Source organism: Zootoca vivipara, chromosome 4, assembly GCF_963506605.1.
Source record: "Zootoca vivipara chromosome 4, rZooViv1.1, whole genome shotgun sequence".
NCBI lineage: Eukaryota > Metazoa > Chordata > Lepidosauria > Squamata > Lacertidae > Zootoca > Zootoca vivipara.
In genome coordinates, this window is record NC_083279.1 from 51799716 (window position 1) to 51816735 (window position 17020).

General features: G+C 41.1%; 1 protein-coding gene across 4 annotated transcripts in view; it reads right to left on the minus strand.

The window, feature by feature from the left end:
- Positions 1–1860: 1860 nt before the first annotated feature.
- The window catches only part of EVA1C (eva-1 homolog C), a 52467-nt gene continuing 37307 nt past the window's right edge, over positions 1861–17020 (minus strand). For 3 of the 4 annotated variants that reach the window (XM_060273615.1, XM_035115385.2, XM_060273616.1), the window contains 3 exons: positions 10694–10762; positions 10151–10240; positions 1861–8193 (listed from right to left, as the gene is read on the minus strand). In XM_060273615.1, coding sequence (XP_060129598.1) covers positions 7736–8193; positions 10151–10240; positions 10694–10762 — 617 coding nt within the window. In that variant the 3' untranslated portion in view covers positions 1861–7735. The remainder of the gene's footprint in view (positions 8194–10150; positions 10241–10693; positions 10763–17020) is intronic. The other variant, XM_035115384.2, reaches the window with a different exon arrangement.

Below are 17020 nucleotides of genomic sequence, written 5' to 3' on the forward strand. Positions count from 1 at the left end.
CAGCTGTCTTGTTTCTGTTTGTCCATTGTAATTAAGCTGTTCAAAATGATGTAAGCTACCTTAGAAGGCAACACTTTTTTTTAATGTGTTGGATCCAGACTTCACTCCTGCCAGTGCCAATTTCTCCCTCCCTATGCAGCCTCCAGCATTACCACTCACACTGTTCCAGAGAGGCGCCCACAGATTCGCCTTCACCAAAGCAAGATTTAATGTTTTCCCATCCAATGTCCTGGGGCACAGGTTTTCCAAAGGCCAAATCTCAGTTTTATGCACGTGTGACAACAGAACAATAGAATCCCTCTACCACATACTGTTCTGTTGCCCCCTGCATACGCCCGCTCGGACTAAAATCTTGTACCCTCTATTTCTGGAAATCACGGACAAACCGCTGGAGACCCAATTAACATACCTGCTGCAAGATGATGATACGACCAAAACACTACTTGTAGCAAGATATCTGATTTCAGTTCTCTCTTATAAAAAACAGCATAACTTACTTTACGACTACTGACACTAAGATACATCATTCAAGTAACCTTCTGAGCTGAGTAATGGAAAAGGATGGCCTGCAATGCACTAACGTTTTAACCATAGCTAAAAACCCCATAAAACTACTTGAAACGTTTTTAAAAAGTTGTACAATGTTCCTTGTATGAGGAACTAATTTTGCCTGATTGTTCTGATTCTTTTATGTTTTAATTTGTCTGATTGTTTTTATGTATGTCGGTTTTATACTTGTCGGTTTTATACTGTTTTATTCTTGGTTGCAGTACATTATGAGCCTATGGCCGAAATAAAGTTTATCTTATCTGTTCCAGAGAGGAATGGCCAAAAGTCCTTTCCTCCTCCCTACCAATGGGGTCCCTCTGTTGAATCAAAGTAGGAGCCTTTTCATCTGTAGAAGTTGAATTCTGGTTTCGGCCCCATGTTTGCAACTGTGTGATTCAAACGTTAATGGAGAACTCATCACAAGCTGGGGTATCCACTATTTATTCCTACTTTACCAATTTTAGAGATAAATGGATAAACAACTATTTTCCCCATTATAGCGCCAACCATGTGGAGAATTACCATAGGTCATTTTTACACTCCTGCCATACATAAGGTATTATTTAAATTATGGTTGAAAGAAGTGTGGATTTATCAGACATGATCTAGCCTTGTGGGTAGCGAAGCACATCAAGAGCTAGGCGGACAGATTGGTTGTGATACGCTCCCCGGACAAGGACCTCCTGACCTCCCCCCACCTTCTCTTTCTCACACACTCCTCAACATGCAGCAACCCAAGGTCTCATACTTCTTTTCCTGTCCAAAGTACGTGGGAATCTGCATGGCTGCAGCTCAGCAAAATGGAGAGTAGTGGTACTGCAAGGGTCTTGTTGTCAGTTGGCAACTGTGTGGGTACCAGAGAACTTTGTTGTGTTGCATTGTTCGCTCTTTATTTGTGAACTGTCTTAAGATGGTTTCTTGCCTTGAAAGGCAGTGTAAAATATTTTTTAAAATACGTATCAGTTCATGGAACCTGGTCATCTGAGCAGCCACGGTAAGGACAATTTGAGCAGTGCTTTTTTAATCTCTTGGGTTAATTGCTTTGCAGGATTGTTGTGAAGATAAAATGGGAAGGGCACTCTACATGCCACCTTGAGCTCCTTGGGGGAAGGGCAGGAAATAAATACTGTATAATAAATAAATAATTGCTAGGGTGCAAATGGCTATCCTGCAAAAAAAAACCTTGCAGTCAACAATAGTGTAGACTTGAGCTGAAATAGAAAGTCAACTGATACTTTAAAAGAACGATGAGTTCCATGAACTCAAAGAGAATTTGTTCTTTTTAAATAACATCGTATCTTAAAGGCAACACCAGGAAGTCTCTGTAATCCGAATGAAATTTCTCAACGGGATCTGGTATCAGAGTAATAAATGAATTTATTTCTTTTTTAAAAAAATAAGTGGAAAGTGAGGTGCGAAGATTGGTATCTTTGGTGAGAATGCTCTTCTGTGATTTTTTGCTGTTGGTCTTTCTAATCTAGCTGAACCCTCCACATACATCTAAGTCTGAGCCAGAACTGCTGCCCAAGGTAAGGCTCATTACCCCTAGGAACATAGGGAGCATGTCCTTAACTCTATTATTTTGGGATTGGCAGTGAGCAAAAGCAATGAGCTTGTGGTATACACACACAGAAAGAGAGAGGGAGAGAAATGCATACTTTTATAGCCACTCTCACTACATTGTGCTGTAGAGACACTTTAAAATTACAGCAGTTGCACAGAACAATTAACAGGCTTCACAGCAGCATTACTCTTCTTAGTTTTGATTTTACGTTTCTCTGGGCAGAAGCTCAAATGATTATACTAGCAAACTGAACTCAATTTAAAAGGATCAGTTTTCAGTTTAATAGTGCTAACAACATTGCCTGTACACTGCCTATGTTCAGCCTGAATGTTTTTTGTGTTCACAGTGCAGAGGGGTGGAAGATCTGATACTCTAAAATAGCATATACAGAATCTAACCTCTGAGCTTGAGCAATACTGCTTAGGAGTTTACATCACCGTAGGCAACAAAACATCCATGTCCAGGCTGGTGCACAACCATAACAGGCATGTGTTGAACGTGTGATTTGTTTAATAAAGACCCAAAGACAAAACTAGTAATGGTGTTTTTGAAATAGCGCTTATCAATCACTTTTAGAAGAAGGAAATGTGTCATCAAGCAATGTCTGCGTCCATGAATTTTTGTCCTCTGCTCCATCTGTATTGTATTTATTCTTGTGTTGGTGAAACCTCCAGATCTTGGCCGAGGTCACCTAATGATACAGAATGTGCAGTTGCTGAGGGAATTAAGCAGTTTACAGGCATGTTGAGGAGTGAAAAGAGATCCAGGTATATAGGGAATTTAAGGGACAAACAGGTGGAGGCAAGGAAGCTAGAGGAAGGATTGGGCTAAGAAAATAAAACCTGGAGGAGGAGTTAGGCAACTTGAATTAGGGAACCGGGATGAAAGAAGACTGAAGAAATGGCACAACACTTAAGGAGAGGATGGAGGTTGACTGAGGAAGAGATAGGATTGCTAGGGAGGGTATTCAAGAGGTAAGGTGGTTACAGGAAGTTGTTGTTACTAGATGGAAGGTCTAGAACAGCCTTTTCTAACCTGGTGCCTTCCAGATGTTTTGGACTACAACTCCCATCAGCTCCAGCCAGCTGATGGCATTACAGTATAGAGCAGGGATTCTAACTTTGTTTACAGTGTCTGAGCACAGCTCTCAATTCTGTCACTCATAAAGCATAGCTGCCAAGTTTTCCCTTTTCTCGCGAGGAAGCCTATTCAGCATAAGGGAAAATCCCTTTAAAAAAGGGATAACTTGGCAGCTATGCTCATAAAGCGACTCCTGGTCTGTGCATACACTCTACTTTCTTCATTTAAGTAGCCTAATTTAGAAGGGAATTGGAAACCCCTGAAGATCAATTGCAAAGTGACCTAGAGATTAATTCTTGAGGTACTTTCTGTCTCTCTCTGCCATACAATACTGTGGACAAAAGCATACTATTAAAAGCCATAGCTGAGATGAAGCAAAAACAAACATGCATGACAGAATTAGTACATACTTTACAATACAAATGATGCTTGTCAGCTTCAAGGACATGACTTGCCTTTCATTGTACACCAACAAGTACATGCTGTACTGCAGTAAATTTTGGGCACTTGGAATGAGGAAGTTTACAGCGAAATGAGGAAACTTGGCACTTCCCTCACAAGGAAAAAAGCACTCTTTTAATTACTTTCTTATCCCAAGATTATAATGGGGGGGGGGAGGACTTACAAGGAAGCATAAATAATAAATTGAAGTTTAATTAACTCCTTTAAAAAGTTCCCTGTTTATAACTTTTCAGTACAGTAGTGTTTTACTAAGAAAATCGATGTGGGCATTTACTGATTTTAACTACTTGCCTGTGGTCATCTGACTCTTAGGGAGGAGGAGACTTAGGGCGGAGTAATGCATTCTACTCTCCCTTCAATGCTATAGGTACATAGGATAATTGGTGAGATTGAAATTTGGATGAATTATGCTATGTCTGCCTATGCTGATACTAATACAGTGTACCCTATATGAGAAGAAAATTCAGGTTCTTGTGGGGCCAGGAAATTGGGATGTCATCCATCTGCAGATAGGAGCAATAGATGGCATCCAGCTAAGTTTTATTCTGGGTAGACCCACTAATTAAATTAGTGCCATTATTTTCAGTGGATGTACAGTACCACTAATTACTCCTTCAAAGAGCTAATCCGCAGTCCTGCCTCATCACCACTACCATCTGCTATAGAACTAAGTTACTGTGTGGGCAATCAACATATCCATCATTAGGTATGGAAAGATCTCAGTTCTCCACATTTTGCAGCAATTTGCATTTAAAGAAAAAGCTTTTGAGGATTCATCAGCATTCTGTGCAAATTTCTCCAGACACATTTCATATGCAGTTTTCACTAATGCACACATTTTTGAGAGCAAATTTTTCAAATATAAGGCACTTTTGTATGCTACTTTCACCGATACCTTCATTTATATGCACACTTTCCCCTAATATAGTCATTTTTGTAAACATTGCTTGTTTGGAGAACTGCATTGCAAAATTTCGGTAAGAGTGAATTTCAAATTATAGCTGTGTTTTGGTTTGCATATTGTTCTAGAAAGTGTGAATTCAATAGATTCAGCTTTAAATACCAACTGAATTGAATTTCTCCTCCATTCCTATCCACCATTTCTAACTGATTCTATTATGCAGCTTAATTCAGTGTTCCTTTAAGAGCTGTACATTCTTTCAATTTGAGAGAGGATTCTCTGTGGAGCAGAACCAGTAAAAAAAAGTCAGTGAACTTTTTTTTAAAAAAACCCACACACATTAAAAACAACTTTGAGTCATAGAAGGAATCTAATCTTAAAAACAAAACAAACAGCACCATCAAAGTCATTCCGTCCTTTCAATCTCAATGGGGCTTTGGAGCAAGTCCTTTCAGTTACCAAACTGCTTTCATTGTGTTACTTAGAATGAAAGCATCCAAGTTTGTCTCTGGTGCTCAGCTATGTTACAGTAGAATAGATTGTGTTACAAGGCAGATATACTGGTAGGCACTTCACAGTGCTTAAGTCAAGCCAGTTGACTGGCTTCGAAGGCATTTCCGTTTCCAATCCTCCTCCCTCCTTGACATCCCCATTTTATATTTATCCAACTGTTTCATGTCCTCACTTGAGTGAAAGGAAACCTCAAGGTTGCTTTAATGTGATGCCACACCTATTCCATTGTCATCTTTACCACACCTTTCAAACAGCAGTGCCTTGGCTGGCTGATCACAATAGCGTCCTGAAAAACCTCCGAGCTGCAGCTGCATGCTTTGGGCCTCAGAGAAATGTTGTACATGCAACAGCTGAATGAGTTTAGATAAAAGGCTTGGCTTTCAAAAAGGATTAATTTTCAACTTCTTTTTCATCCTTAGAATGGGCAGTCCCAATAGTAAACATTTGATTCCTAGGTGGCCTAGCTATTCAAAGGGGCAAATGATACAATTTTTTAAAGAACTGATCTCCATTAATGGTTTATATTGAACCACAAATACTAAAATTTATTTGTTGTAACAGAATGTAGTGTCATTAAACATAAAGTAAGAAGGTAAGATGACCCTAATAGATGCTTTTAGGACACACACATGTAACTTGCAAGCCCTGTTTATAATATTTGTTTCTTAAGCAATGCCACTGTATTTGAGCATATAAAACGCACTGCTAAGCCTCTTCTTTCTTGTTATCTTTGGAAGTCCTTACCTTTAGAGTGACACTGTGTGCCCCCTTGTGCAACTGTATCCTTCAACTTTAGACTTATTATTTATTTTTAAGATACTGGCAACTTTATCATTCTTTTTGTTTCAGTATTTGCAACCTGCTGATATCCAACTACCACAAATTTCTTCCTCAAAGCTAAAACAGTAACAAAACAAAACAAAAATCAAAGCAGGTCTTTCCAAACAGGCTTCTCGTTTTCTGCAAGTTGACAATTTTTCAGGACACTTCATAAAAGTTATTCCTCTCTCCCCCTCTGCCTCAGCACCTCTCCCCTTTGTTTACTCTTTAATTTAGAATGCATTACAGACGCTTCTGGTTACAGACTCGGCTAACCCAGAAATAGTACCTCGGGTTAAGAACTTTGCTTCAGGATGAGAACAGAAATCGCGCGGTGGCGGCATGGCGGGAGGCCCCATTAGCTAAAGTGGTACCTCAGGTTAAGAACAGTTTCAGGTTAAGAATGGACCTCCAGAACGAATTAAGTTCTTAACCCGAGGTACCACTGTAAATCTACCAACACAAGAGTACACTCTTAAAATGTATACAGTATAGTGGTAGAGCAATATATATGTTCAAGCAGAATAGCAAGCAAAGAGTCTGACTTACCCTTTTATTTCTGAGATGTGTTACTTTTCTATCTTGTGTCGCTGACACTGTGGGTTGGGCTTGCATCATTAGATTTAGCCAGTTTTGGCATCTCCAGAGGCAGCACTTCTCATGGCCTCTGCTCATCCACTAAGATTTCAGTAAAACAACATGTCAGTCCCCTCATAGGTAACAGATGACTGACCTGGGGGTCAAACACTAAAGGACAAGTTGGCAGGGCAACCCAGATCCTATTGGCTGGAGGAAGGAGCAGATCTAATATGTCTTTCTTTGCCTTTGTCTGGCTAGTTATAACACTTGTTTAGTTAGTGTTTTAATTGTGTCTTTGTTGGATAAATTTGCATGAACCCCCCCCCCCCAGCTATTGCTCAGTAAACACCTTCTCACTGTGTATGTGCCTGCTCTGCTAGTGACATGCAGTCTGGATCAGTCCATTGTGGGTAGGGGTTATGAATGCATTTTCTGGCCTTGCAGTAGTCTGCTTTTCTGTCCTTTCCAATTCTTTGATTCTTTTTTTTTTAACAACTTCTTGGCAAGTTTATTAGCTTCCTGACTTACTAGGAAATGAATCAGGCTGAAGGTTTTCTGATTCCGTATGAGCTCACTCATTAGTAAGTGGGAAATGTTCCCTTCTATTAATTTTTCCCAAGCTCCAATTTTCCTTTAAAACAATAGGAAATGAAAAGCCAAAAGTCCACCCCACCCAGTATATTTTATGCTACTACATTAACGTGTGAGTTCTGCATAGGGAAAGAACGGACAACTCCTAAGTATCACAAGTAGGAAGTGACATTTTTCCTCCTTTTGTTCTTCGAGTTCCTACAGATTGTGACTAAATGTGGGAGACATTCTTCTAAAGGAATAAATTTCTGATTTAACTTTAGATTTGATTGGCCTAAACCTTGTGGGATTTTTCTAAAGATTATTTTGAAAAGAAATCTGCAAAGTGACCCATTTAGTTCTGCAGTGGCCTCTCTTTTTATCTTCAATACCTTTCAGAAATGTTCAGAAATACCTTAGTGGAAATGTGTGTTGTACTGGTTTTTAATACGGTCATTCATTTTCAAACTGAAATGGTTTAGACAGAATGATAATGGACAATTAATCAGAGGCATAAAGTCAGCATATGCAACACACACACACACACACACACACACACACATTTTAAAGCATTTAATTATAATTATTAATAATATAACTTTTCAAATAATTATTTCTAGGAGTTGCAAATGTTCCTTCACAGAAAGTACATTTCTCCCCCTTTCTTTTCTTCTTTTTTATTGCAAAAATAGCTTTTTTCATCCAAAACAAATGCATTGCTGTTCATTGGTATAAAATGGACTGAGGCTTCTAGTAGGAGATGCATCCAACCCACTGCTCATCCAGATTTCCTGGATGATCTGTTCTCTCCGCTCTATCCTTTCAGCAAGTTCAGCTGGGTCCATTGAACAATAAGCTGAATAGGAAGTCCTGCAGAGCCCTGCTAGTTCATCAGGAAAATCAGAACTGGAAGAATCCTCTCTTTCCTCTTCCTGCTCCTCCTCGTCTTCCTCCTCCTCCTCCTCCTCCTCCTCCTCCTCCTCCTCTTCACTGCTTTCGTCAGCCTTTTTGTCCTCTGGTATCAAGCGCTTTCTGGCCCTCCGCAGTTTTTCCAGGTCATTAGAGCATGACACATGGACCACCAGAGCACAGAGTGTGAGCACGAGGCCAACACAAACACTAGACACAAACAAGAGAGCAGCTCTTTCAGGGTGATCTGAAATTAGAAACAAAATCCCAGACTAAAGGGTTATACAGGGAGGGCCAGACAAGGGGGTAGTGATGAAAGATATTCATTTCTGAAAAGGCCCTGTCCTGTTGTGCCAGTCCAAGCCTACAAGGTTCACCAGGCCCTGCTAACTTGTCTCTGGCTAGCTGATCCTGCCTGCTTGACCACAAAGCACCATGGCAGACAGCCAGACAGTCTAAGTGTGGGCACCATAATGCTTAAAGCCTAAGGCTAGATCTTCAAGTGCTTCTATCCTGGTGTAGGCGGTGCTATACTTCAGCCAAATGTGTGACTCACTAAGAAGCTGGCTGCTCTAGGGGGAAAGCAGAGGGGAAGTTTTGCCACTGAAAAGCTGTTTGTATCTGCCTCAGAGCTGCCTATTTCTGTAAAAGTTCGCCAGCTATTGTTAGTTCTTTACCTTTGGCATTTGCACTGTTTGGTTTCAAAAACCATCCAACGATATCTGAGTATCTCTGTTCTAAATCCTACCTGTACAGTTTTAATGATCATCCCAAAGCACTTAATCCTAACAGCGCATTTTACCTCTTCAAAGCAAGCACTTTTAACCTGCCATTAGGGATACCACGTGTTATTGCTCCCCCTCTGACCCACACACATAGCATGCGAAGAAAGCAGCACAACAATGTATCTGTCATCTGTACATCACATTGGTCTATTAATGTGTGGCATTCTGGTCCATGCAGAGAGAGCCAGAACCAAGCAGGTTAATAGAAAACAGCATTAATGTTACATAAGGCAGCTCTATAGAAACTGCATCCAAATTACTTTAAAATGTCATTGCAAATCTCCATGGAACAATCCAAATCGAGCAGCTGTCAGATTTTATGGGCCTGGCAAGATTCTAATTTATTTATTTATTTATTTAAAACATTTATATGAGAGAGAGTGATCCTGTATCCCCCTGGATGCCAACTCCCATCAACCGCAGCCATAGTTGGTCAAAGGGGATGGGAGTTTAGAGCAATGTCTGGAATGCCACAGGTCCCCCATTCCAGGTTTATTTCCTGCCATTCAAAATAGTTCAAGAAGGCTTCCGGGTCAGGTTAGGAGGGCAGACATACAATACATTGGTTTAAAATGCAATAAAACACTAAAGCCAATGTGAGACCTTGGAGACCAGGATCCAAATGTCCACTCAGTAATGAAGCTCACTGAAGGATCTTAGGCCAGTTCCCATCTCCCACTCTAACCTACCTCGTCGGGTCATTGTAATGGTACAATGGGGAGGGGGAGATGTGTGTATGCCACCTTCCTTAGAAGAAAGGTGGGATATAAATATGGTGATAAACAAACAAACGTTTTAAAAGAAGGAAACCAGAAAGATAAAAACAGAAAAACATCTGAACAGCAATGAAAAGCAATCAACACAAGTTCACTAAAACGGGGTGGCTAAGGGCAACATTGGGCACAGGGCAAGGACAACATTGACCCATGGTCAACTCTCCAAGGGCTGCCTATCAAAATGGGTGTAGACAAAATGTCAAAAGTTTGGGAGTCTTGGGTGGGTGTGTCAAAATGCTTTAGCACTACCACCACAGCAAAGGGACCTGTAGGAATAGGTAAAAGAGGGAGAGAGGCTTTTGAACAAGCACAACTCCTTTGAGTTTACAAAAACTAAGACCTGCACAGTTTTTTCAGCAGTTGGCTGTTCAGAATTTTGAAAAACGGCTGTGCTTTGTTTCAAGAAATTTGCATTTGGTAGGTTCTCATTTAAATACCAACGGAACTGAATTTCTCCCCCATCCCTCCATATCAAAAAGTGTCCACCTGATGTCCTTCTAAATGTGCAGACTCTACAGCACACTCTATAGACTGCAGCCATGGTCTATACATGGATTTAATTTTCTGTAATGAAACAGTATAATTATACTCAACAGGATTACTGGTAAGAAGAATGCAAGGAAACAAAACACACAATTTCTACCTTTAATGTAAGCAAACATAGCCAAACTGTTGCTAACTATAATTCCTTCTTTCTTTGGAAATCTTGATTCTTTTGGGTCAAAATTTATACCTAATAAAAACAAATGAGAGGTTTGTTAGATTAGATCACAGTTGAGGACCAGAAAAGTACTTAAAAATTGTTAGAAAATGTGTAAGTTAACTAAATGATTTTTTTATATCCTACCCAAAAGGGAGCTCTTAATTTTAAAATTCCCATGATTCTCTGTGATCTCAAGTCAAATAAGAGATGTTTCCTAAAAAAATTAACTTTTATCTTAAAGATGTTAATGAATCATCTCATTCAACAGACCTAACTCTAGGATAAAATGTGTTTGTCCTGATATCATTTTATCTGGCAATGCTAGCAACTGAACCTGATGTTTTCTGCCACCTAGATTTGAAATGCCTGCTAAGGTCTCATTTCACTTGGTTGGTAGTATATTTTTACAAGTGATCAAACCATTGTAGGTTCTTACTTAAAAGACAAATGCTGGTAGCGATCCATAAAAATGACCATATTCACCTTCTTTTGGCTTCCAAGAAGGGTTTAGATTAACCATTGGATCAACTGCTGCAAATATGAATTTGGGAACTGCAAATTTTAAGAAAAGAAAAGAAGATATTATATGCTAATATTTTAAAGCACTTGACATCAACAGAAGCATTATTCATTGGGTGAGGCAAAATGGTTAACCGACTTTAGGTAAGACAAAGAAACCCAAACCATTATTAACTGCCAAATAACACATTTCACTCCCCACCCTGGATATTCCCGTCAAGATACCATTCTCCATATTAGGCAATGGAATAGGTCTAGATATGCCAAGGAGACTGGTTGCTTATTTTCCCCAGGGATGGGTGTCAACTTTGAAAAGTTCTTATCCTCCAGATTCATAAATCCCAGCCTGAAGCTGTAGCTGTTCATAAGGCTCTGCACACAAATCTGTCTCCCAAAGAAAGAGATTGTGGGCACTTTCAACCCTAACAGCACCACTCAACTGCTGGGGAGGGGGAAGGAGAAGGACACTAAATAGAGCAGCTCCACTCTCGAAATAGGTGCTCAGACTAGCAAAAACAGCACTGATCTGACACAGCTTACGACGCATGCAGCACTTCCATGCACACATCTCCCTTGCTGAACTGAGACAGAAACAAGCTCGGAAAGATTTCATTATAAGGTGCCACCACATGAATCTGTCTTTGTTTCAAGAGCCACATCTTAAGCACACCATCAATAGGGAAGTCATGCTCTATTAGTAACTCTCTATATCCATTGTCTCAAACACAAGCTGTGCTGTGAATAGTCCGAGAGTTCCTGTTAGGGTCAAGACAGGCATCATATGAAGAGAGAGCTCATAACATAATGCATCCCTCACCCACCAAACAAGGCTGGCTTTCTCCCAGCTTTGCAGCTGAAGAGACAGGTCTCTGCAAATCAGTCCTTCCCTCTCCCAACTCCCATGCTTTGTGGAGGGGGAAGCACAATATGTGTTTATCAATTAATTTGTCTTTTTTTTGGGTGGGGCAGCTTTTTAAAAATGGGGAAATGTACTCTGATGCATGGAAGCAGGAGTTCCTGGTGCCATCAGATAGCCTAGCCCAGCTTTCCCTGAGCTGATAGGAACAAAACATCTGGCGAGTACCTTGTTGGTGAAAACTGGGCTAGTCCATCAGTGCTACACCAGTCAGCTGGCTTCCTCTTCAAGTTGACAAAATGCTTCTCTCCAAACTTGATCATGAAGAGTTGTAATTAGTTTGACTAAACACATTGAGGATGCTTTTAGAATGGCCCTGACACCTCTATTATGATGTGACCTGTGGCTCTGAGATGGATTATTTTAGTCCCCGAGGACGCTGTAATAGAATAAAAATGTGGTGCCACAAATACTAAAGACTCTGAAACATCAAAGCTGTAACAGTGCAATGCATGTCTCCTTAGAAGTAAGTCTAACTGTTTTCAGTGGTGTCATCTAGGTGTGTATATTTAGCATGAAGCCCAACTTCATTTTAGGATCTACATAGTGAGCAGAAGACAGAAGTATTGTTTGTGGGGGACAGGAGGCGGTCAGGTTTGGAGGACTCCCTGGTCCTGAACGGGGTAACTGTGTCCCTGAAGGACCAGGTGCGCAGCCTGGGAGTCATTTTTGACTCACAGCTGTCCATGGAGGCCCAGGTCAATTCTGTGTCCAGGGCAGCTGTCTATTAGCACCATCTGGTATGCAGGCTGAGACCCTACCTGCCCGTGGACTGCCTCACCAGAGTGGTGCATGCTCTAGTTATCTCTCGCTTGGATTACTGCAACAATGCGCTCTATGTGGGGCTACCTTTGAAGGTGACCCAGAAACTACAACTAATCCAGAATGCGGCAACTAGACTGGTAACTGGGAGTGGCCACCGAGACCACATAACGCCGGTCTTGAGAGACCTACACTGGCTCCCAGTACGTTTCCGAGCACAATTCAAAGTGTTGGTGCTGACCTTTAAAGCCCTAAACGGCCTTGGTCCAGTATACCTGAAGGAGCTTCTCCACCCCCATCGTTCTGCCCGGACACTGAGGTCTAGTGCCGAGGGCCTTCTGGCGGTTCCCTCACTGCAAGAAGCAAAGCTACAGGGAACCAGGCAGAGGGCCTTCTCAGTAGTGGCACCCGCCCTGTGGAACACCCTCCCATCAGATGACAGAGAATAACAACTACCAGACTTTTAGAAGACATCTGAAGGCAGCCCTGTTTAGGGAAGCTTTTAATGTTTAATAGATTATTGTATTTTAATCTGCTGGAAGCTGCCCAGAGTAGCTGGGGAGGCCCAGCCAGATGGGCAGGGTATAAAGAATAAATTATTATAAATTATTAAATGACCCTTACTTTACTGTTGCCCAGGGCAGTCTCGAGGAGGTCGCACGCCCTGGCGCTGAGGGGCGGAGATCGCTCTGGCGCCCTTGCCCTCGCAGGGTGCAGCATGGCTTCCGCGCAGCACCCAGCCTACCGGCCCGGCACCCTAACGCCCCGCGTCACCGGGACTCTACCTAGAGCCGGCCCTGCAGTTGCCATTGGTCCACATGGTGGCTGTCACCAAATAGTGCACTGTTCATGGCTTACCATGTGGATTAGGCCACAAAGACAAGAAAATGACATCTGGTCTACAGTGGCCATGGATAAAATGACTAGGCCTGAGACTCATGAAGAAATAGACTCCTGCATTTCAGCTATCTTACGTTTAATTCTACATCTTCTCATCTCCATTGCAACATGTAGTTTGGCACTTAACAATCGGCAGTGCCCTCTCCCCACTACTCATACACACACCCTTAGGCAATTATAACTCAAAAGTGGAATAGCTATCAGTCTAAGCAGACAGTGAACATTTTTCTTCAATCCATGTCTGCCCCAATGCATTTTTGGGATGTTAATTTAGAAATATTTCACATTCTTCCAACAAAGATTAAAAAGGGTGCACATATCATGTATATGAATAGCTCTTCAGGTGTCAGATTTTTTTCCACACTGCTTGGAAGTCAGGCATTATCTTTTATCATAGTTGCTTTGACATTTTGACAATGCACACAGACTCTAGGTTACATGCACTCTTTCCCAAGCTAAATTATTTCCCCTACTTGTATATGGTTCTAATACTAAATGCAGCTTTCTCATCAAAAAAGAGCAATTGCATACAGTCCTGAAGAAAAATACCAGAAGGGAGAGGAGGGGAATGAAGGAGTGTCAGAGATCGTCAAATAAAGCTGAAGGTTATCACTGCCATCCAGTCACAAATTACATCATACCAGAATTACATCCTAGGTGTTTTTTATAATAAATAATAATCATAATAATTTTCTATTGGGTTCTATAAACAAGGATCATAGGAATAATAAATGATACAAATAAATAGACCAAGTCTTCTCATGCCATTTGTATATCACATAAGAGAATAAATTTGCATACAACATATGGTTCAATGTGTAAGTTATTGTTTTGTGAATTGGTTTAAACAAAAACAAAGGGGAGGAGCAGGATATAGAGCAAGGTTAACAGATAACAGTCCACATCACACAGCAGCTAAACGCCTAATCAGGAGCCCTTGTGGTTTTGCTTAGATTAAGTTTGAGTAATGGCCATTTCCCCCGTTGTTACCAATGAAGCAACATAGTGTTGCTATATTGATGAATGGGGGAAGGGATTCAAAGTGAATATAATAAAGCAGGGGTCAGCAAACTTTTTCAGCAGGGGGCCGGTCCACTGTCCCTCAGACCTTGTGGGGGGCCGGACTATATTTTGAAAAAAAATATGAACGAATTCCTATGCCCCACAAATAACCCAGAGATGCATTTTAAATAAAAGGACACATTCTACTTATGTAAAAACACCAGGCAGGCCACATAAATAACCCAGAGATGCATTTTAAATAAAATGACACATTCTACTCATGTAAAAATATGCTGATTCCCAGACCGTCCGCGGGCCGGATTTAGAAGGTGTTTGGGCCGCATCCGGCCCCCGGGCCTTAGTTTGGGGCAGCCCTGTAATAAAGTATGTTTAAATTTAGATCAACGAGACTGAGCAAAATGCTGATGGGGGATTGTTCCTTTTCTGAAATTAATCCATACTGGTATAAAGCCATCTTTCTTAATCTGTCCATGTGTCAACAGTAGTTTATTGGATAATCTTTCAAGGAGGGGAGGGCAGTTTCCCAAACTGTTCTATACCAATTGTCTGTTGTGCCCAAAAGGTATTTCCAGTCTCTGGTTATATTGCGTTTCAATGTTTGTAATAAATGACTTATTAGTTCTTTTTTATGTAAATCCAGATTGTTGTCTTGAAATATATTTAATTAAACTAATTCTAGTTTGACTTCCAATTGTTGTTTTGTTGTTTTATTGAACTGAGTCCTAGTTTTATTGCAGGGCAGTCTGGACTAGCATCTGGGGTAGGAAGTCAGGTGTGGGGTGTATCTTCATTCACACTACATGGAGGAGAATGGGAAAACCATAACTTGTTAATGGTGGTAATAATAGCAGCCCCCCACTCCACACTACAAATCCCCCCTTGTTTTGGCCTGGCTTTTTAATATTGTGTAGAATAGCACAATGTCTTTAGAGCAGAGTTTTTCACACTTTTGATATCTGGGGTTCACTTTTTTGGAATAAAACCAGAAGTACATTTAACATGCGCTTAAATTTTACAGGTATGTCTAAATTTCACATATACATTTCACATATGTTTAATCAGCTCCCAAAACAATAGGCAGGTCTTCTCCTTGGAACTTCAGGGCAGTCCAGTTAATATAGCCTCTTGTCGATATTAGGTTGGGAGGACAGAGTTTTATGGACGATGCTGGAATTCACCCATACCTATCAGCTGCGCCCCTCCCTTGGGATTTGGTGACTCACGGTTCATATTTTGGTGGAAAGGGGGAGGGGTCAAAGCTTCACTATGGGACCTCCTTGCTCCACAAGTTACAGAACAGTCAATGCATTCAGCTTGGTGGATTAATTTTTCAGGGCACATTCCAGCACCTCTCATGACACACCGGTGTGCAACACACAGTTCTGGAATCTATGCTCCAAGCTGTAGTAATTAAAAAGGTGAGCTGCTGGCATAAGTTAAGGCTATGAGTAGTGGAATTTAGAAAGAAAACATTCCCTCCCATTCCCATTTGAGAGTTTATGTCAACTGTACTTGACTCAACACCTTCGGGAGGCATCTATTGTGCCTATAGTGTGTGTAGATAGTGAAGCCCGTATTACCCACCTCCGCCCCATACCTGATCCAGGTGGCTCAGCCCAATCAGCAGCCCTGCATAATCTGTTTTACAGTCCATTTGAGCGGCACACCCAGTTTTGATGCAGCCCACCCACTGGAATCTGCAGTTCTTAAGATGGGATGAATGGATCTATTTATCCCTTTCAAAATTACATATAAAGGTGGGTAAGTTAAAATATGGCTTCAAAAACCGAAGAAGAAAATTGGCTGCTAGACAATAAATAACACTCTGAAAAGAAACCTAAAAATAAACAGCACTGGTACTTAAATGTGTTGCTCTTTTTAGTCCAAAGTGCTTTCAGTATTTTCTCTCTCCTGACTCTAGAGACAAAAGAACTTGACCTTGCAACTTTCTATGCATTAATCTTCGTTTGCAGACACCAACAAAGGAAAAGCGAATTCAATGCTATGATCAGAAACGTCTATGAACAGACTTGCGTACAGTAATTATTGCATTCATTCCCTGGAAGTCTGTCAACACAAGCCCCCACTGGTGTGTGTGGCATCTCACACATTCCAAAACTCTGCCTTACCTAAAGCCATTAGGCCATATGGAAAACAGTTAAAGCATCGAATCATTTGCAAATGCTCCAGGCTGCATCAAATTATAATGGCAGGAAACATATTTGAAATTAATGAAGTGAGAGAGAGAGAAAGAGAAATGTGATTGACAGTGTCTGTCTGTGTGTGTGTCTGTCTGTGTGTCTGTCTGTCTGTCTGTCTGTCTCTCTCTCTCTCTCTCTCTCTCTCTCTGTGTGTGTGTGTGTGTGTGTGTGTGTGTGTGTGTCTGTGTGTTTGCAAAATCAATACACTGCAGAATACATGCTCTTTCCCTACCTGACTGGGTTACCCCAGCCATTCCGAGCAGCTACCATAAAATATTTAAACACAAAATACCTCAAACATTATAAATGCTGCTGTGAGCTAAGCTATAGTTTGACTTGGTGTATCATCTGAAACCAGGTTCATGGTGTGTCTTTCTTCTGACCAGCCAACATGTATAACCAAGGGTGATTTACAACTTGTGGTTTGCTTGGGGCAAGACAAGCCTTGCTTTAGCTCATGGCAGAATAGCAGGAGGAAGATGGGGTGGA